The sequence below is a fragment of the Triticum aestivum genome, chromosome 1D (genome assembly GCF_018294505.1).
Source record: "Triticum aestivum cultivar Chinese Spring chromosome 1D, IWGSC CS RefSeq v2.1, whole genome shotgun sequence".
Lineage (NCBI taxonomy): Eukaryota > Viridiplantae > Streptophyta > Magnoliopsida > Poales > Poaceae > Triticum > Triticum aestivum.
Genome location: NC_057796.1, coordinates 264,828,710 through 264,850,639, shown reverse-complemented (window position 1 = coordinate 264,850,639; position 21,930 = coordinate 264,828,710). Strand labels below are relative to the sequence as shown.

Sequence of the window (21,930 nt, the reverse complement as noted above, 5' to 3'; positions counted from 1 at the left end):
ATCACCGGTTCCCAAGTCTGTTCGTGGTGCTCTAAAAGACCCGAACTGGCTCGCAGCGATGACTGACGAGTACGGTGCTCTCCTTGCTAACGACACGTGGGAACTTGTCCTTCCATCAGCCAACACCAACGTCATCTCCGGCAAATGGGTCTTTCGTCACAAGCTCAAGCCGGATGGCACCCTCGATCGCTACAAAGCTCGATGGGTGTTGCGCGGATTCTCTCAGGAACACGGCATCGACTTCGATGAGACCTTCAGCCCGGTGGTTAAACCGGCTACCATCCGGGTCATCCTCTCGGTCGCCCTCTCCTCCAACTGGAAGATTTGCCAACTCGACGTCAAGAACGCCTTTCTTCATGGGCGTCTTAACGAGGTGGTCTTTTGTCACCAGCCAACTGGCTTTGTTGACTCCGCTCGCCCTGACCATGTGTGCCGCCTCAACCGTGCACTCTATGGCCTGAAGCAAGCCCCTCGTGCGTGGTATCGCCGCTTTGCGAGCTTCATCACCTCCTTCGGCTTCACCTGCTCCAAGTCGGATACATCACTATGCACTCTGCACGGCTCCATGGGGACTGCTTATGTTCTCCTCTACGTCGACGACATCATCCTCACAGCTTCTACATCGACCCTGCTTGAGCGCGTCATTACCGCTCTCGGCGCCGAGTTTGCCATGACCGATTTGGGCGAGCTACACCACTTCCTCGGCCTTGCTGTCCATCGTGACTCCAGTGGGATGTTCCTCTCGCAGACACAGTATGCTCTCGAGATTCTCGAGCGTGCTGGCATGAGCTCCTGCCACCCTGCCTCAACACCCGTGGAGACATCGCCTAAGCTGGCCGCTGCCGCCGGCTCACCTGTTGCTGATCCTTTGGAGTATCCGAGTCTAGCTGGTGCTCTTCAGTACCTGACGTTCACACGTCCTGACATCGCCTACGCCGTCCAGCAGATTTGTCTTCACATGCATGATCCCCGTGACCAGCACTTGACCTTGGTCAAGCGTGTTCTGCGCTACGTCAAGGGTACCATGCACCACGGCCTTCAGCTCACACCCTCATCCACGGATCGCCTTGTTGCTTACACTGATGCAGACTGGGCTGGTTGTCCTGACACTCGCCGATCGACCTCTGGCTACTGTGTGTTCCTTGGTGACAACCTGGTCTCGTGGTCCTCCAAGCACCAGCAAACCGTCTCCCGCTCTAGCGCTGAGGCAGAGTATCGAGCTATCGCTAATGCCGTCGCTGAAGCAAGTTGGCTTCGCCAACTCCTCCAGGAGCTTCACCGACCTCTCCCTGCTGCCACAGTCGTTTTTTGCGACAATGTCAGCGTCCTCTACATGTCCACGAACCCCGTTCAGCATCAGCATACCAAGCACATCGAGATCGATCTTCACTTCGTTCGAGATCGTGTTGCGCTTGCGCACATTCGAGTTCTTCACGTGCCTTCTTCCCGACAGTTCGCGGACATCTTCACCAAAGGCTTGCCATCGCCATTGTTCTTGGATTTTCGGTCCAGTCTCAGCGTCCGAGAATCTCCCGTTGTGACCGCGGGGGGCTGTTAGGCAATCCGATCTGGTCATAGCCTGCCATATTTGGTGCTCCTATATTTGTATATAAATCGGGTCATTATGGTTAGGATTGTATTGATTTGTTTCCATGATTATCTTGTAACATGTCTATATATATGAGGTAACACGGAACCCACATTTGTGTGGTCAATTACTCTTGCCTTCTGTTTCCATCACATACCTTCTTCCTCTCGCTCGTGTCCACGGTCAACTAGAGATGGTCTAAATACTCATACGTACATCTGATTTCGACAAATTAAACGCATGCAACGACATACGTTCATCCGTGCAGCACTAGGTGCTGGCGACGTCCCGCGCTTTGGTGGTGCCCAGAGCGTCCCGTGCGTCGTCCACAACTCTATGTCCGACGAAGGCCGGCGCCCCCATCCGCCGTGCCGCTTCCCGCTGTCCAACGGCTGCACCACAATCCCGCCCACCCCGCCGTAGTCGCCCTGCGATAGGCCCCTCTAGACGTACCCCACGACCCGGACGAGCGCTGAGGCCCCCGAGACGGCGAGCGCGCCGGCGGCGGCGAGCCCCGCGACGGCCAACGCTGCGGGCACGAGCACAGGACTGAAGAGAAGGACGAGAGGCGCCGCGAGCGCGAAGCCAGTAAGCGTGGCCAGCAGGAGCGCGGCCGCGGCCAGCGTGGCGACGCGCGGGTCGATGCGGAGCGCGGACCCCAGGCTTAGCCCCTCCATGCGCCCAGCGGTGGGTACTGTTGCTGCTTCCCACCATGCTGCCGGTGCGCGTGCGCTGACGCCATCGTGGCCATGGCGAGCTCAGGCGGTGGAGGTCGAGGGAGACGACGATAAGGCTTTGATTTGGCGAGCAGAGGCGGGGATGTGCAGGGCGGCGGCGGCCCCGACGGGTGGGGCGTCTTCCCGGATGAGCAGGGCGGTGACCGGGGACGGACGGGTGGGGCGGCTACCCGGATGACCAGGGCGGCGGCCGGGGATGGACGGACGGCGGCCGGGAGCGAGCCATGAAGGTTTCGATGGCAGGTGGACTCTCGCCAACGGTCTTTCGCATATATAGGGCACCCTTAGATTGGCTCCGAAATCCTTATTTTCACATGTTTGTTGGGTTTTTCGGGCCCTTTAAAAAAATATTACAGGTCGTAGTCGTTTAAGGTTATATTCAAGTCGTTTTCTTCATTTAAGACTGTAAACCGGAGCTTGTTTTGTAGTTTTGTGTGTTTTAAGGGATCTTCTAGAAATGCGCTTAATACTGATACTGGGACACGGGGACGGTTAAACGAAAAGTGCATGAGGGATAGAATACGTGCCAAGAAATATCTTGGAACAAACGACCCAGAGTCAAGACCAAATCTGCAACCCACTGATATATTCTTGACTGGAGTCTGCAGTTGGATTGTTAGCGGCGTCACTGGTGACGATGTAATACATTTTATTCGAAATTAGTTTACGCTGAAATAGTTGTATCTAAACGTATTTTAGTATTAAATATACTTAATTATTTTTTGTTTGAGAGGAACTAAATACATTTGTTTGAGCGACAAATAATTCTGGAGTCTGGACAGAGGGAATAGTAAGTACTCCGGCGATACCGAGTTGAGAGCGCTAAAGCAACACCCAGGAGTAACTCCATAGGAACACAGGGTAGGAACAATGGCTAATCGCAGGAACAATGGACCAGCGACAGGTGGTGGGCCCGTTCGTGGAAGAAAAGTGAAAATCAGTGACATGCAACCACCAACTTCTCTCACACCATTCCGTGGAGAAGTGTTGACCAATTGCTAATACGTCACCGGTGATGCACATAGACACACATGTACGCTTCCCATGGCTGCAAACTCCTCATTTCCTTCTAGGAATACTACCTGCTATATAAACATCCAAAAACGATGATGTTCTCGCATCGATTTGAGCGCATAGAACCAGAGAAGAACAGAGAGACGGAAGACAACAATGGCAGCCGAAGGAGACCTGAAGTTGCTAGGCTTGTCGGTGAGCCCATTCGTAGTTCGTGTTCGCATGGCGCTCCACATGAAGGGCTTGAGCTACGAGTATATCGAACAGGACCTCTTCAACAAGAGTGAGCTCCTCCTCAAGTCCAACCCGGTGGAGACGAAGGTGCCCGTACTCATCCACGATGGCAAGACCATACTCGATTCGTCAGCCATTGTGCAGTACATCGACGAAGTCTGGGCCGCCATGGGCCCGTCGATCCTCCCCGTCGACCCCAATGAGCGCGCCACCGCCCGCTTCTGGGCGGCCTACGTCGATGACAAGGTTTGTGCTTTTTCCATACCGTAGTTCACTCTTCCTTGTCTTCTGGATTGTGCCTACATCGACAACTAAGTTTGTGTCTTTCCCGCCTACGCTGTTAAATTGTCACATGGTCGTCCTTGCAGCTATTCTCCGCTTATGTCGGCATTAATAAAGCGACGACAGAGGTGGAGAGGGAGGAGAAGGTTAGCGAGATGCTTGCAGTGCTCGAGCAACTTGAGGAGGCATTTGCCAAGAACTCAAACGGAAAGGCCTTCTTTGCCGGGGACTCCATCGGGTACCTCGACCTCGCGGTCGGATGCCACTTGCTCTGGCTCAAAGCGCAACACAAGATGTTTGGCGTGGTGTTTCTAGACGCCGGCAAGACTCCGCTCTTAGAGGCTTGGGCGAAACGGTTCGCTGAGACCGACGCGGCGAAGGAGGTGGTACCCGACACAGGCATGGTGATGGAGTATGCCAAGAAGCGCCAGGCTTATCGTGCTGCTGTTGCTGCTGCGGCGGCGACTGCCAAGTGAAACGCTTCAGACCAGTGCCACTGAGTATCGACTACCGAAGCATAGCGAAAGCAAATGATCACCTATGTATTTGGGAGTTTAGTTTCCAAGTCTCTCCCAGAACTAAACACTTGCTCGAAACAACAATGCTTTGTGAGGGGTATAAGAATGTGTTATATATATTGGCAAATTTTAACATTCTCACTCCTATCTTTTTTTTACATGTGAGATAAGAAGGTACTCCCTCCGTCCCATAATATAAGAACGTTTTTGACACTAGTGTAGTATCAAAAACGTTTTTATATTAGGGACAGTGGGAGCACGAGTTAATCAGACCATTAATTAGTGAGATAAACGGCTCAGATCTATTACATGCTCTTACCTCCCATGTGAAAAGAGGAGGTAAGAGGAAGCATGCTAAAACTGCTCAAACTATAGGAATTTCTTCAGAAATATTATCCTTTATTAATAAATATAATGTATATACTGAAATAGCGGATTACTTCTAAGAGGACCGGAGAAGGTTCAGAAAAAGGGACAATTGCATTACTGCCATTAATTATGTCACACTATTTGTCCGATTTGCCTTTGGTTTCAAGATTACTTAGTTTTGTCTCCTGAAAATCGATGCTTTTGCCGTCCAGTATCAATTCCATCTGGTTGTCAACCACTTCCTTAGTTCAAATTATCCCCGATAACTGTTAGATAGGTTATGCCCCTTACACTTGGGATCCATCCAGAAAGAAAGTGTCCTATCTCTCTCCCAAGTCAAGTCACACATGTGGAAAGCACCAATAAAAATCAAAGAAAATATCTATCTCTCACTGGATTCCGAATGGCTGCCGATGAGGGGTACGACTCAACTAAGGGCTTTTGGTTGAAAATCAGAGGAAGCATTATTTGTAGGAGAGGGAATTGCACAAGGGCGATGCTAGGCGTAAGTCGGGCGATGGATCCCGATTCGTAAGTCGCCTTTGCAACCGTCCGATGTAGAGCACCGCGTCCGTCCGATCTACACATGCACGCTCCCCTGCAAAGCCCGTCAGCCCGTAGCCGTTTGCAGTCATTTTCTTTCACGCCTCACAGCCGTACTCGCGCGTTCGCATGCACGCAGCGTCCTGCTCACGACGACAGCATCTCAGCGGCTGCACTTGCATTATTAGGCGAGGCGTGGCGACTTCCAGCCATGTACGTATACGGCTTGTAATGGCATGCCAGCAGAAGTGGTGTATTTTATTTCTAGCAAATGGATGGCAGTAGCATGCGAACTTTGGAGGTCAAATGACAGTCCACAATGGAGCGACATGGCGCGACGGTGTGCTTTGAACGACATGACGACAGCATCACAGCGACTCCAGCCAGCCATCGACATGTGATAAACATCCTTGTTTCCCAGGTTGCAGCAGCCTCGTCACTGATCATCTCAGAGCAAAACGCGGACGAGCTCGCCATGCACGGCCACGTCTGCATCGCCGGGTTGCAGCAACGACGCCGTTGCCACCATCCTGCTTCGTTGCAGCACGGAGTCACGAACGATGCTCCGGCGGCCCGACAGTGCTCCAACACAACACCGGTGATGCTTCGTTGCAGCACGGACGATGCTCCGGCGGCCCGGCAATGACCCAAAACAACACCGGTGATGCTTCGTTGCAGCATGGACGATGCTCCGGCGGCCCGGCAATGACCCAACGCAACACCGGTGATGCTTCGTTGCAGCACGGATGATGCTCCAGCGGCCGGCAATGATCCAACACAACACAGGTGATGCTTCCTTGCAGCAGGGACGATGCTCCGGCGGCCCGGCAATGCTCCAACACAACACCGATGATGCTTCATCGCAGCACCGGCGATGCTCCGGCGCCCCGACAATGCTCCAACACAACACCGATGATGCTTCGTCGCAGCACCGGCGATGCACCAGTGGCCCGGCAATGCTCCAACACAACATCGATGATGCTTCGTCGCAGCACCGGCGATGCACCGGTGGCCCGGCAAATGCTCCAACACAACACCGGTTATTCTTCGTTGCAGCACCGGCGATGCTCCATTGCATTACCACGTGAGGTTTCGCCAGCCCGACGAAGCTTCATCGCCGCACTGGTGATGCTCCGGCGGCCGCTGGCGATGCTTTGTTGCAGCACCGACAGGCGCCAATGGGTGGTGTGTCGCAGCACTGGGTACGCCAGCGATTGATGGAGCAAGGCACGTCGCTGGTGGGTTCACAGCAGAGGCACTTTCCACCCTTCGCACCGCTCGGAGCGAACGACGTTGACCTCGATGCATCACTTGCGGGAAGCTGCATGCAACATCATCACCAAGCCGCGCAGCGCCACGCATCGTGCTTTACAGCAGACCGTCTTATAACATTGTTTGAATGCGGTGTCGCCATCCGTCCTTTGTAGCATCCGTGCTACCGACTCTTCGATGTAACAAATATATATTTGATTAGAGAAAAATACTAAGAGATCGTCAATTAATGTTGACACAATAACATGGCGAGCCAAACACTTACTCCCTCCATTCCATAATATAATCACATTTTTCAAGCTGAATATCGCAGAAAAATCACTTTGCAGCACAGACCATAGTTGCATCAGACATCCAAAAGAATGTAGTCAGCTTTGTAAAAAAAGAATAAAAATATATGGCAGTGGAGGGTAGCTGAGAGAGAGAGCAGAGCGTCCTCCTGGGTGTCTCGGTGCGGACGCATGCAAGTATGCAATGGTCGAAGTACCAGTAGCAGCAGTACTAGCTGCGTAGGAACAAGGCTAGCTAAAATATAGTGCCAGTGCACGCGCCGCGGGAAAGAGCGGCAGTCCTCATGTGTTCACATGGACACGTGGTTGGCTGCCAAGGTGGTGGATCGGTGCGAGTAATCAGCCGGTTTAAAACAAGAGTTTTCCATTGCACAAACCAAAACATCACATATTGGTGTAATTCATTAGCTAGGTCTATTTCAACATTTAGGTACGTTCGTATAATTTTTAATGGTTGGGCCTCGCTTGTAAGTGCACATGTGACAAAAAAAACCTAACCATGACTGTCGGTCAACTAAATATGTCAATATCTCTCAAAGCTTTGCTGCCATCGAGTTTCAATTTCCCCAACTAGTATTGACTACGTGTACAATTTAGTGGATTTTTTTCACATTATTTAAAAATGTTAAATTTTGAACCAAAAAATTGAACCTGTAGTCCAAATGAGTTGAGATATTCTCATATCAGTGCTGGATACGTATATGGTTTCCTAGATTTTTTCATATATTTTTGAAAATGTTGAATTTGACCAAAATTTGAATGAAACAAATAGAACTTCAAATATCTATCAAATCATTGGTCCAAATGAGTACATGTGCAATTTACTTAATTTTCCATGGATATTTTTTTAAAGTGTGGAGTTTCGACTCAAGAAGTTTAATGGAGCCGACTAAAACTACAGATCGAAAGTCTCAGTTTGACCTGTTGGCTGATGTGGTCGATTTTCTTTGCCACTGGTGCACTTACAAGAGGGGCTCATCCATTAGAAAATCGCTTTAATGTATCTAAACGTTGATAGACCTAATACAATGAATTACAACAGTGTATGTTGTTCTGTGCAGCAAATCTATAGGGTACCCCCTCCGTAAAGAATTATAAAAGTGTTTATATGTTTTGTGCAAAATCTTGCACAAAACACCTGTTCTACGGGTTTAATTGACCAATTCAAGTACTTGGCTCAAAATTCAACATATGTAAGAGCAACTCTAGCAGACCCCGCATCCGCTCCCGACCCGCAAAATAACCGTCAAAATGCGGGTACGGGCCGGAAAGCCTGCTCGACCAGACCCCGCATCCCGTCCCGGCCCGTAAACAATTTTGGGGGGCGCGGCAAATTCCCGACCCCAACCCGGGAAAACGCGAGTTTCTCCCTCGTGGCTGCGGTGCCCTGCATCACAGAGAAGCAGTTGCGGGAGGGACATTTCAGCCTCGCGTTCTTTTCCCCCTCCTTCCGCCGCCGCCCGCCCTTGCTTCCGCCCACCCGCCGCCGGCGATTCCGGCCATATCTGCGGGCGGAATCGCTCCGCGGGGCCGCCCCACGCCCTCCCGCGCCGAGCCGCTGCATCGCCCCTCCGGATCCGGCGAGAAGAGCCGCCCCTCGTCGCCGCCGCCGCTGGGGATCGACCACCGCCGAGCGCACCCCCTCGTCGCCGCCCGGGATCACTCGCCACTGGTTAGTCCCTTTTTTGTGATTTTTTTGAGCTGTGTAGTAGATTGACGCGCCGGTGTGCGTGTAGATGGAGTTGACCCCGTGCGAGAAGTTCTTGCTATCCGATTCGTCCGACTCGGACGACTCGGATGTGGAGACCATGCTTGCGACCTTTCGGCAGCAAACATTAGTCATGGTGCTTGCCGTGAAAGAGCATGAAGACGAGTACCGGAAGAGGAGGCGAGGATCTACTGTCGGGCGTCTGTGCATTCCTCGGAATCGCCATCTTGGGAACGAGATGTTGATACAAGATTATTTTGCGGAGAATCCTACATATCCTGCACACCTCTTCCGCAGAAGTACCGAATGCGCCGATCCCTCTTTGTGAAACTTGTTAAAACTTGCGAGGCAAATTGCCGGTAGTTTACTCAAAGAAGGAATGCCGCGGGCTTAGAGGGATTTAGTGCATATTAGAAAATCTCCGCAGCTATGCGGGTGATTGCATATGGCGTTCCGGCTGACTATGCTGATGAGTATCTTCGCATTGGTGAAGATAGCACAATTGAGTCTGTGCGTAGATTTGCGAAAGTGATCGTCCGTGTCTTTGGTCCCGAGTATTTTCGGGCACCAAATGAAGATGACACAAAAAAAATTGATGGCAGCTAATGAGAGGAGAGGTTGGCCTGGCATGCTAGGTAGCATTGATTGTATGCATTGAAATTATGTTTGAATAATTCAGTTTGTTTTCGATTATTGAATTATGTTGGATTTGATATTTGCGGGCTAATGATATGCGGGGTTGCAGCGGCGCAAAGAGCAGAACCCGCATAGCCGACCCGTAAAAAAGCATATTCCGCGAATATTCTTTTTTACACATCCGTTTGAGGGGTCTGCATCTCTGCAAGCCCGCGGCGGCCCGCAAAAGCTGTTTTGCGTGAATTGCAAACGAGTTTTGCAGGCCGGCGGGATGCGGGGTCTGTTAGAGTTGCTCTAAATGACTTGATGGGTTCCACGTGCATACGACTTGGCTGGGAAGACAGATGGTCCTTTTTTTTTCCTTTTTGTATGGGACCCATGTGTGAGTGGCTTTACCTATCAGGCATGTACATCGAGGTATTTTGGAGCAAGGTAATGGTCAAAGGCCCTTCACCGAACAAAATTGTGACAGAAGGATAAAATCATAGAAACATAAGCTTTCAGTGGCAAAATTGAGCAACCTCAAGAACAAAAGGCAAGCCAGACTAATGTGACACAACCAAGGACAGAAAATGTAAATGTTCCTAAAAAAATGGAGGAGCTGTCACGGACTCACGACGACCATACGACGACCATTTAAACTGGTATCACATGCTTGCATGTGATGTGTTCCTCACGAAAGGCGCCATTATCATTCTAGAAAAAGAAAAAGAATTGTGGCCATTTTAGTTCCAGCTAATTCCACACAGGGCTATTTTCTCCTTGCATGTATCAGCCACCCACCATGTCGCCATGCCGTTTTATTGGGAGCTTGCGGCCGCGCGGCGGAAAGCCGGGCCTGTATTCCCCCGGCGTACTCAACCACCTTGTTGAAAAACTGGCGGCCGGCCAGAAAACTGCCCTGAAACCGGGCGTCTGGCATAAGCCCAACTTCACTGCGCGACCTCATCTCGTCCGGTCTCGTGCGTTTAGGGCAAAAAGAACAAACGAGGCGGCCCAGCGCGTGACGGCCCGGACCCATCTGATTCGTTTTGTGTCCGGACCGACCCATTTCGAGCGCAAACATACGCCATGTTTGGGTCGCGGCGGACAGCAAACGGACGCGTCGCTCGTCCGCGGGGGGCCGCGTGGCAGACGGTCACCCACCTCCCACCCGCTAACATTAATGCGCACGCGCGGCCGGCCCGGCATGTCATCCGCCCAGGCGAACAGTCGCGGTCCTTCTTAAATGGGGAAGCCGTGGACCGATCGTCGTCCACACTCCACCACTCCACCCCGCGGCCTCCTCGAAACCCGACAACCCCAAACCCCCAAACCCTAGCCTCGAACTCGCCGGCTGGCCGCCTGGCAGCCATGGGGCTATGGAACTACGGGCGCAAGGGGAAGCACGACCGCGAGGCTGGCTCCTCGTCGGGACGCCGCCACGGCTTCGTGAAGAAGGAGGAGCCCGCATCACCACCGCGTCGGCCCCCCACGCCACCCGCGTTCTCCATCGCCCCCACGGCCGTCGGCGAGCGCGACCGGCACTACATCCACGCGGATGTATGTCGCCACTATTGGGAGACGAGGACGCGGCTCCCCTGGAGCGACGTCCACCTCCCCAACAACTGGCACTTGTCCGCCGATCGCGTGCCGATCCCGCCGGTCCCGGTGAGCGCCGTGCCCGCCGCGAGGGGATCGAGCGCCGCCGCCGCCTCCTCCCGGACGACCTCTACTATGACCCCAGGTACGCCCCCGACTCGGACATGTGGGACACGAGGTTCCGGGACGAGCACGACACGCGGCGGGCGTCTTTCTTCGCTGAACGTCGACGAGGCCGCGGCGGCCACGTCCAGAGCGCCGAGCGGCTGCTCCCCAGGTGTGCGGACGTACGCGGGTGCGCGGCCTCACGCCCACGCCGTCGCCTTCGCCATCTCCGTCGCCACCATCACCTCGTCGCACGACAGCGGAGGAGGAGGCCCCTCTCATGGCGCGTGTCATGGAGGACTCCATGCGCACGCACGATGAGCGCCAATGGGAGGGCCTCGAGGAGATGATGGCCCTCTCCGTGGCCGGCGACGTCGCCATCCCTGAGCTAGAGATGGTGGCGACGGAGGAGGTGATGAAGGAGGCGCCGGTGGCCTCGTTCCACCGGGCCAGGGGTGGACTTGGTCGTGCACGGCAGAGCCGATGGCCGTCGCGGTGGGGGCGTGTACTGGTGCCCCACGCCGCCGCGTTCACCGGAGCGGGACGCGCCGCCACGGGAGGAGGTGGTGCAGGCACCTGCCGCCGTCCAGCCCGCCCCCGCGTACCACGGACCACCGGCCCACCTCTAGACGCCGCCGGACTACGTCGACCTTGTCAGCGACGACGACGACGATACCGGCGGCCATTGAAGACGGCGTCGGCCACGGCATCGACGGGCACAGCAGGAGCGCGCGGGCCGGCGTTATTTTATTTTATTTTTATGTTAATTATGAGAATGTAATGTGAACGTGAAACTGGGCCGTTTTGTGGCTGCCAACCCTAACTTATGTTTTACGGGTTTTTAATTTGCGTTTATTTACTTTTTTAGACATTTTATTTAAGTTTTATGTTTTTTTAATCACGTACAACACAGACATGATTTGGGGTACAGCCGCGCGTTGGAAGCACCCACGACCCAACGGACAGAGGCGGATATGGGAAACTCATTGCCGCCCCAAAGGTCAAAATCCAGCCAAACCGAACGTTTAGGGTCGCGCGGTGGAGTTAGGCCTAATTATCACATGAAACGGAGCAAACCGACGGATTCTGAAATTCGCGAAGTTTTTACCATATCCTACCTAAATTTAGGCCAGTTTTAGGCACTCGGGCTTAGCGCCAAAAATCAGGACGTCCCCAGGTGAGTGTGCCTCGTTCTCTTGCCACTGGGCTTGGGCCTTGGCTTGCACGCACGTAACCCACGCATGCACCAGGCCGAGACTTGCGATGTTCGTTCGTGGCCGCAGCCGGACAACAGGAAACATATTTATTGTTTTATTTGTCTCAAAAAATAATATTGTTTTATTAATAATATAAAATAATAAATACAAGTATTTAGTGAAATAACGGATTACTTCCATTTGGAAGATTAGTTTCCAAGTCTTCCCACGCACTAAACACTTGCGGTGCTAGAGCAACTTGAGGAGGCATTTGCCAAGCACTCAAACGGAAAGGCCTTCTTCGCCGGGGACTTCATCGGGTACCTTGACTTCGCAGTCGGATGCCACTTGCTCTGGCTCAAGGCACAGTGTAAGATGTTTGGCGTGGTGTTCCTCAACGCCGGCAAGACTCCGCTCTTAGCGGCCTGGACGAAACGGTTCGCTGAGACCGACGCAACGAAGGAGGTGGTGCCTGACACATACGTGGTGATGAAAGTACTGTAGAAAATAAGGCTAAAGCGTATGCTCTTAGCAGGGACGCATGCATGTTGGCACAATGCCGCAGGATATACAAGGTTGTTGGGCTGTGGATTGATCTCCAAGTCACAATCAAGGATAAGATGCAATCTCAACAGCCCGACTATGGTTACAACAAACTACACATACGAACACATATACGGTTTATAGATATACCGTATGTACATTGTTTAACACTCCCCCTCAATCACAACTAATCTAAGTTTAGGTTGCGTCGAAATGCCTCCAGCTGCCTCAAAGAAAGGGGTTTAGTAAACCCATCTGCAACTTGATCACCAGTAGGAACAAAACGAACATTCAACAGCTTGTTGGCTACCCGTTCTCGAACAAAGTGATAGTATCTCGGTATGCTTTGTCCTAGCATGAAAAGCAGGGTTGGCAGATAAATATGTGGCACTCAAATTATCACACCATAATGATGCTGCCTTGGGATGATGAATACCCAACTCTGTCAACATGTTTTAGACCCAGATTACTTCAGTAGTGGCACTGGCTAGGGCCTTGTACTCAGCTTTTGTGCTAGACCTAGAGACGGTAGCCTGCTTACGGGCACTCCATGAAACCAGGTTACCTCCAAGGAAAACTGCAAAACCTCCTGTGGATCTCCTGTCATCAGGACAGCTTGCCCAATCTGCATCAGAAAACGCACTAACAAGCATGGAGTCTGACTTGCAAAGCTTAAGCCCATGACTCTGTGTTCCTTGAAGATATCTCAGTATCCTTTTTACAGCAGTCCAATGAACAGTAGTAGGAGCATGCAAAAACTGACAAACCTTATTAACAGCATATGCAATATCTGGCCGAGTCAATGTTAGGTATTGTAATGCTCCCACGATGCTCCTATACCTGGTGGAGTCTTCGGTTGTAAGGATATGTCCATCATGAAGAGATAACTTTTCGGAGGTAGACAAGGGTGTAGGCGAAGGTTTACATCCTGTCATGCCCATCCGCTGAAGTATCTCTTGCACATATTTTTCCTGTGACAGAAGAACTCCACTTGCAATATTTTTCACCTCAATACCAAGAAAGAAACGCAAAGCACCTAAATCTTTGAGTGCAAAATCCATACTCAGATCCTTAAGAAGAGTTGCAACTGCTTTAGATGAGGAGCTTGTAACAATAATATCATCAATATATATATGAGCATAAAAATAGTTACTCCATGCCGATGATAGAAGAACAACGAGGTATCTCCTTTGGAAGCCAGGAAGCCAAGAGATCGAAGTTTGGAGTAGAAACGATAGTACCAGGCTCTTGGTGCTTGTTTCAGGCCTAAAGTGCTTTATCAAGCTTGCAGACATGTCGTGGTGAGACTGAGCTCTCATACCTAGGAGGTTGCCTCATAAAAACTTCCTCTTCCAGAACATCATGCAAAAACACGTTCTTTACATCTAGTTGACGCATGCACCAATTCCGAGAGATTGCAATGGAAAGAACTAAACGGATAGTAGAAGCTTCTACCACAGGGCTAAAGGTGTCCTCATAGTCAACACCATACCTTTGCTTGAAGCCTTTGGCAACTAACCGAGCCTTGTACCTGTCAATAGTGCCATCAGACTTCCTCTTTATCTTGTACACCCATTTGCAGTCAATCACGTTCCTCCCTTTGACAGGTGGAACTAGGCGCCACGTTTTGTTATCCAAAAGAGTAGAGTACTCCCCATCCATCGCCTTCTTCCACTTTGGGTCACCAAGAGCATCTTGTAAATTTCTTGGTTCACCTGCGGCACAAAAAGACCCTCAACGAATACACCCATCTTTGTAAACTTTTGGTTTAGCAATACCACTTTGAGACCTGGTGTGAGTACGCATAGGAGAGGGCGGGGCCGGTTGATCAGCCCGAACCTGCAGCCTGTTCGTTGATGCAGAGACAACAGAGTCGGAGTTGGCCGCAGAATCCGCAAAAGATCCGGAGTCTGCCGCACCGGATCCGAGGGAGAACTCCTGTTGAGATCCTGCCGCAGAACCTGGTGCAGACCCGCCACTTGGCCGCGGCGGACTCGGCGCTAGCGGCTGGGAGGGACCCGACCCACCAAGGCCAGCGCGCCCCGCGCCAGGACGGCCACGTGGGCCGTGCTTGACCGCAGAAGAGGGGGTCCCGGCCCGCACCGAGGCGGGGTTGGCCCGACCAGGGGACAAAGCGACAGCGGGCCCGCCTGACACGGGGGATTCGCCAGACGCCGCTGTAGCGCCGGATCCCGAGGGGATTCGCCCGCCAGAATCAGCATCGGAGGCTGCGCCCGGATCTTCTGTGTAGTCTCCTGTTTGCTGCATAAAATCATGGGTATTTTCACCAATTTCTTCATGATTGACCGGCCCTGTTTCCTGCACACTATCAGCAGACCCTTCATCAAGAGTATTAGCCATTGACACAGGACCAGCAGCATCGACTCCCCCTGGAATAAAATTGGGTGAAGGCAGGAGAGGAGAGGGTAGTAAAACAAGTTCTTTGCGGAGTTGTGCACCGACATTTGGATGAAGGCTAGCAAAGGGAAAAACTTGTTCATCAAAGACGACATCGCGAGAGGTATAGACCCGCCCAGAGGAGATGTCTAGGCATTTATATCCTTTGTGGAGAGTACTATAACCCAAAAAAAGCACATTGTTTGGAGCGGAACTCAAGTTTGTGCTTATTAAAGGGATGCATGTTTGGCCATACGGCACAATGAAAAATGCGAAGGAAGCTATAGTTGGGTTTAGTGCCAAAGAGACGTTCTAGTGGAGTTTGGTTTTTGATGACTCTACTAGGAACACGATTAATGAGATACACGGCTGTGAGAAACGCTTCATCCCAAAACTTCAAGGGCATAAACGCATGTGCCAAAAGAGAAAGATCAACTTCCACTATGTGGCGATGTTTCCGCTCAGCGGATCCGTTCTGTTGATGCGCATGGGGGCAAGAGACGTGGTGAGTAATGCCAATGCGCTCAAAGAAAGAATTCAGACTTTGATACTCACCACCCCAATCCGTTTGCATGGCAATAATTTTGCGATTAAACAAACGTTCAACATGAGGTTGAAAAAGATGAAATTTCTCAAACACATCAGATTTGTTCTTAAGCAAATAGATCCAACTAAACTTGCTGAAATCATCAATAAAACAGACATAGTATTTTTGCCTGCCTACAGAGACGGGTCCAGGACCCCAAACATCTGAGAAAATTAGCTCTAAAGGAGCTTTGGATTCACTAACTGAGCGAGGATAAGGGAGTTGATGGCTCTTGGCCATCTGATATGCATCCACACTAGAAGATGATCTTGTTTATTGGACACGGGAAGATTGAAATCTCGAACAATTTTCTGGACGACCGGAAGAGAGGGATGCCCTAGACGCTTGTGCCACCGGGATCTAGATGGTTTGATTGCCCCAAGCACTTGCCGTTGGGGAGCACTGTGCCGTCCGGTGACTGGAAACAAACGCCATCTACTCTTGTTTTGGAGTATGGTCCTCCGGGTAGCCTGATCCTTGACAAGAAAAGTTTCAGGATGAAGTTCAATAAACACATGATTATCTTTCATGAGTTGATAGGCAGAAAGTAGACTTTGCTCAGAGTTAGGAACATGCAGAATATTGTTTAGTTTCAATGATCCGGAGGGAGTAGATAAAACTGAGTGGCCGATGTGTGCAATGTCCATACCTTGTCCACTAGCACTATGAATCTGTTCGTTGCCGGTGTAGCGGTCCCGAATAGCAAGCTTTTCTAGTTCGCCGGTGATGTGATCAGTTGCACCGGTGTCGAGATACCAATTGGTATCTACGCCATATGAATGAGCAGCGTTGGCAGCACGATGTTGGCCGCCATTGCCACCACTGCCGCCACCACTGTTGCCGCCACCACCACCACCTGCGGGGTTGCAGACATTGTTATTGTAGTTCCTGTCGTAGCGCTTTCTGCAGCGCCACGCTCCATGCCCCTCCTCTTTGTAGATCTGGCAGCGCTCGCGGTCACCGCGGTCACCACCCTGCTTGTGCGGCGCGCCACCAGAAGAGCCACCACCGGAGTTGTCGTTGTGGCGGGGAGGGCCAGAGTTGTTGTTGTAGCCGCCACGTCCGCCGCCACCACGGCCGCCGCCGCGTTCACCACCACGAGATGCAAGGTTGGTGGAGTGGTTGGGGGAGAAAGCCGCCTGCTGGGCTGTGATGCGGGCCTCAGCCGCCAAGAGCAACGAGAAGAGCTCAGTGAGCCTGACCTGTTGATCCATGGCGGCGCGTGTGGAGATAGCAGAGACGAAGCCGTTGTAGTCGGGTTCGTGCACCAGGCCTTGGAGAATTTGGTCGACGAGGTCATCTTCTCCAAGGGGCTTCCCGGCGGCTGCGAGTTCATCGGCGATGCCCTTCATCTTGGTGAAGTAGGCTGCGGCCGAGAGGTCCCCCTTGCGCGTGTTTCCCAGGGCGGAGCGAAGCTGGATGGTGCGCGCCTTGGACTATGGTGAAAAGCTCTCGAGCAGGGCTTGCCAGATGCTAACAGAGGTGGTGTGGTTGGAGACTTGCATGAGAACATCGCGAGAGAGAAGCAATCAGGATCGTGAGCACCTGTTGATCCTGCGTTACCCAGATGGCGTGCTCCGGGTTGGGCGTGGTGACGATCTCCTTCTTCCCGTCTCCGATCTCCTTCTCAGAGACGAGGAGGGCGTCCGGCTCCTTGATCGAGCCGTCGAGGTAGCCCATCATCCCTGCCGCTTTGATATGCGGCAGGACTTGCGCCTTCCATACCAGAAAGTTTTCCCTGGTGAGCTTTTCGGTGATGGTGTGGCCGAGCGATGCGAGGGAAGGGGAGGCCATGGCGACAGAGGAGGAGGAGGATGACATAACTAGATGCGTTGGAATAGAGAGGCTCTGTATACCATGTAGAAAATGAGGCTAAAGCGTACGCTCTTAGCAGGGACGCGTGCATGTTAATATAGGCACAATGCCGCGGGATATACAAGGTTGTTGGGCTGTGGATTGATCTCCAAGTCACAATCAAGGATAAGATGCAATCTCAACAGCCCAACTATGGTTACAACAAACTACACGCACGCATACATATACGGTTTATAGATATACCGTATGTACATTGTTTAACAAGTACACTCTTTCAAGAATGGAGGAAGTAAGTGACTTGGTGGGTCCCACATGTAAGCGGCTTGGCTGGGAAGAGAGATGGTCCCTTTTTTCCATTTGGATGGGACCCATGTGTAAGTGACATTACCTAACAGGCACATACAGCGAGGTATTTTGAAGCAAAGAAATGATCAGAGGCGTTTCACCGGACAAAATCTTGACGAAAGAAGGACAAATCATAAAGACATAAGCTTTCAATGGAAAAATTGAGCAACCTAAAAAACAAAAGACAAACCCCACTAATGTGACAAAGCCAAGGACAAAAATGTAAATATCCCTTAAAAACAGAGGAGGAGCTGTCACGATGACCACACAAGTTTTTAAACTGGTAATATCACATGCTTGTATGTTATGTGTTCCTGAGAAACGACGCCATTATTCGGGAAAAAGGAAACAGAAACGTGGCCAGTTTAATAATTTCAGCTAATTGCACACTTGGCTATTTTCTCCTTGCATCAGCCACGCACCATGTCGCCATGCCGCTTTATTGGGTGCTTGCAGCCGCGGCGGAAAGCCGGGTCTGTATTCCCCCGGCGTACTCAACCACCCTGTCGACGTCCTGGAAGACCGCCTTGGCGGCGTCGAGCTCGCTAATGCGGTCCATCCATGCCGCCAGCAGCGGGGCCTTGCCGGCGTCGACTAACTTGTCGCCGGAGAGCCTCTCGGTGGCGCGCACCCACGGCACCATGCTGCCGAGCAGGACGTCGACGTACCCGACGCAGTCGCCGCCGAAGAACCCCTTCCCCTTGGAGCACTCCCTGAGGCCATCCTCCAGAGGACCCAGGGCCGCCGCCGTCTGCCGCGTCCACTCGGCCCTCTCCTCGTCGGTGGTCACCCTGAACACCTTCCCCCACGGCGCCAGCAGCTTGTCCTCGACGTAGGCGGCCCAGAAGCGCGCGACGGCGCGCTCGTAGGGGTCGGCGGGGAGGAGGGGCGGGCCGACGCCGGCGAAGGCCTCGTCGATGTACTGGAGGATGACCTGGGACTCGCAGACGGGCTTGCCGTTGTGGATGAGGATCGGGACCGTCTTGTGAACCGGGTTGGAGCGGAGGAAGAGCTCGCTCTTGTTGGCGAGGTCCTCCTCGACGTACTCGTAGCTCACGCCCTTGAGGCGGAGTGCGAGCTGCACCCTGACCACGTACGGGCTCGCCCACATGCCCAGCAGCTTCAGCTCGTCTCCTGTGTCTGCCATTTTCTCCCGTGGGTGTGCCTCAAGGTTCCGTGTGATTCAGTATTCTGTGGTTAGTGTGGAGTGTGGAATATATAAAGGATCGATGCGTCATTCATGATGCTTGTGCCGACGACTTTTCTCCTAAGCATGTGGTCACGCTCTCGTGCATGACCTGTGTTTACTTGCACAACGGTGCTCAGCTACATTTTGGGAGATAAATATTTTTCGGAATTGCTAACTCATATCTAGATGAAATTTAAGGATGTCACATCTAAGTCTCTGGCCATTGGATCTGTTTGTTGTAATCTCGTGCAAAAATCTCGATCTTTTGTTTGCCTGTGTCGCTGTAGCCGTCGCTCTTTTTTTTCGGCCCATTCTTGTTTGTTGGCCCGTTATGGTTGTTACGTCAGGGAAGGGGCGGGCCACTTTTTTTGTTTCGTTGGAAAAAAAAACTGCATGGTGTGCATGTTCGTGTCAGATAGCTGGACAATTTGTTTTCTTTTCGAGCTTCATTTTCTTGTCTATTTTTTGTGGTGTGTCCACTCACTGCAGAAATTTCATTTGCATGCTCTTTTTATATTTTTCTTTTTCTTCATTTTTCTCCGTTGTTGCCCCTGTTGACCTGCTGTATGCTGCTGCTCTTTGGCATCTCTACGTGGGCTGCTGGCGTGTTTTTTTTTTGCCCTCTCTTGTGTGTTTTAGGCTTGGCTTTTTTCCCTTTTGTTTTTTAGGCTGTGATGCTCAATTTTTTGCTTTTTTCTCTCTCTCTCCCTCTCTCTCTCTCTCTCTCTCTCTATATCTATATATATATATATATATATATATATATGCAATTTTCAATATTCATATTTTTAGCACGGCTCACATGTTGTTGTTGTCCCAGCACGAGCGATCTGCGCATCCTTGTCCATGTGTTTTTCGGTCATTTCCGTATTTGTGTTTCTTTTTTCTTAGTTTTTTGAGCGGGATTGCTAAAATACATCTAGACGAAATTTAGTGATCACACATCTAGATGTCCAGCCATCCGATCTAATGTGTCTTTGTTTTCGCGCTAGAGCGATCACGCGTGTCATGAACGATCTGGGCCGCGTTGTAGAGTATGTCGGGCCGGGAGGCCTACAGCGGCGCAGGACTGTTTTGCCTTTTTTCCTTTCTTTAGGCCGCCTCGCCTTTGTTTGTGTTTTTTTTAGAAAACAAAGAGTGTAGTCCAGAAAATATTACATCGATACGGCAGCCTCCCTCGAGTCGTCACTCCCCTCTTATGTTCTTCCATTTATATTGTTTTGTTTCGAATCCAAAGGAGACGACCTGACCTGGCGGATTTGAGGCTCGGAGATGGCAAGGAACGTTGTTTTTTGGTTTTCCCCTATTTGTTTCATGCACTCTTTTTTCCATGTCATTTTTTATACTGCGTAAGCAAGTGTTTGCCTAGTTGTTTTTTCACACACACACAAAAAATCCTGATTTTAGTTTGTATGTAAACCCCTCGACTCCAGAATAGAGCTATTTGTAGTTTTTGTAGTCGCCTCATTTGCAAGTAGGCATCTCGAAAAATGATTTTTCTGTAGTTTCCTAAGTTGCAAGTCAACCGTCGACTCGCAACTACAGGGACGTATGTTTGTACGGGCCCAGTTGTAAGTCAACTATCGACTCGCAACTAGAGGGGGCGTATGTTTGTAGGGCCCCTAGTTGTAAGTCAACCATCAACTCGCAACTAGGGCGGACGTACGTCAGTAGGATCCCAGTTGCAAGTCAACTATCGACTCACAACTAGGACGCGTTATACTTTTCTGTAGTTGCCCCAATTGCATGTCAACCATCAGACTTGCAACTAGGGGCGTATGTTTCTAGGGGCCTAGTTGCAAGTCAACCATCAACACGCAATTAGGACGCTTTGTACTTTTTTGTAGTGGCCCGAGTTGCATGTCAACCATCGACTCACAACTAGGGGGCGTATGTTTCTAGGGGCCAAGTTGCAAGTCAACCATCGACTCGCAACTAGGACGCATTGTACTTTTTTGTAGTGACCCTAGTTGCATGTCAACCATCGACTCGCAACTAGGAGGGGCGTATATTTGTAGGGGCCCAGTTACAAGTCAACCATCAAATCGCAAGTGGGACATGTCAAACTTTTTTGTAGTTACCCTAGTTAAAAGTCAACCATCGACTCGTAACTAGGGGCTACATATGTTTGTAGGGGGCCAGTTGCAAGTCAACCATCGACTCGGAACTAGGGGGCGTATGTTTGTGGGGACCCAATTGCCAATGAACCATCAACTCGCGTCATACTTTTTTGTACTTGCCCTAGTTGCAAGTCGACCATCAACTCGCAACTAGGATGCGTCATACTTCTTTGTAGTGGCCCCAATTGCATGTCAACCATCGACTCGCAACTAGGGACGTATGTTTGGAGGGGGCCAGTTGTAAGTCAACCATCGGCTCGCAACTAGAGGGGGCATATGTTTGTAGGGCCCCTAGTTGCAAGTCAAGCATCGACTCGCAAGTAGGGCGGACGTATGTGTGTAGGACGCGTCATAATTTTTTGTAGTGGCCCTAGTTGCATGTCAACCATCGACTTGCAACTAGGACGCGTCATAATTTTTTTATAGTGGCCCTATTTGCATGCCAACCATCGACTCGCAACTAGGGGGGCGTATGTTTGTAGGGGCCTAGTTGCAAGTCAACCATCGACACGCAACTAGGACGCATCGTACTTTTCTGTAGTGACCCTAGTTACATGTCAACCATCGACTCGCAACTAGGAGGGGTGTATGTTTGTAGGGGGGCAGTGGCAAGTGAACCATTGACTCGCAAGTTGGACGTGTCATACTTTTTGTAGTTACCCTAGTTGCAAGTCAACTATGAACTCGCAACTAGGGGAAAGGGCGTACATTTATAGGGGCCCAGTTGCAAGTCAACCATCGAATCGCAACTGGGGGTATGTTTGTAGGGGCCCAGTTGCAATTCAACCATCGACTCGCAACTGGGGGGTATGTTTGTAGGGGCCCAGTTGCAAGTCAACCATCGACTCGCAACTAGGATGTG

The 21,930-nt window shown here is 51.3% G+C and overlaps 2 protein-coding genes and 1 pseudogene across 2 annotated transcripts; 1 reads left to right on the top strand and 2 right to left on the bottom strand.

The window, feature by feature from the left end:
• Positions 1-1,688: 1,688 nt before the first annotated feature.
• Positions 1,689-2,760, bottom strand: LOC123181398 (oleosin H1-like; annotated as a pseudogene).
• Positions 2,761-3,436: 676 nt separating this feature from the next.
• LOC123181394 (glutathione S-transferase U17) lies at positions 3,437-4,514 on the top strand. Its single transcript, XM_044593653.1, has 2 exons — positions 3,437-3,819; positions 3,942-4,514. The coding sequence occupies exons 1-2, from the start codon at positions 3,496-3,498 to the stop codon at positions 4,329-4,331; spliced, it is 714 nt and encodes a 237-aa protein (XP_044449588.1). The 5' UTR covers positions 3,437-3,495; the 3' UTR covers positions 4,332-4,514.
• A 13,457-nt stretch (positions 4,515-17,971) lies between these two features.
• On the bottom strand, positions 17,972-18,948 carry LOC123181397 (probable glutathione S-transferase GSTU6). The gene has a single exon (XM_044593657.1). It carries the CDS (start codon positions 18,904-18,906, stop codon positions 18,199-18,201), a length of 708 nt encoding a protein of 235 aa, XP_044449592.1. The 5' UTR covers positions 18,907-18,948; the 3' UTR covers positions 17,972-18,198.
• Positions 18,949-21,930: the final 2,982 nt, after the last annotated feature.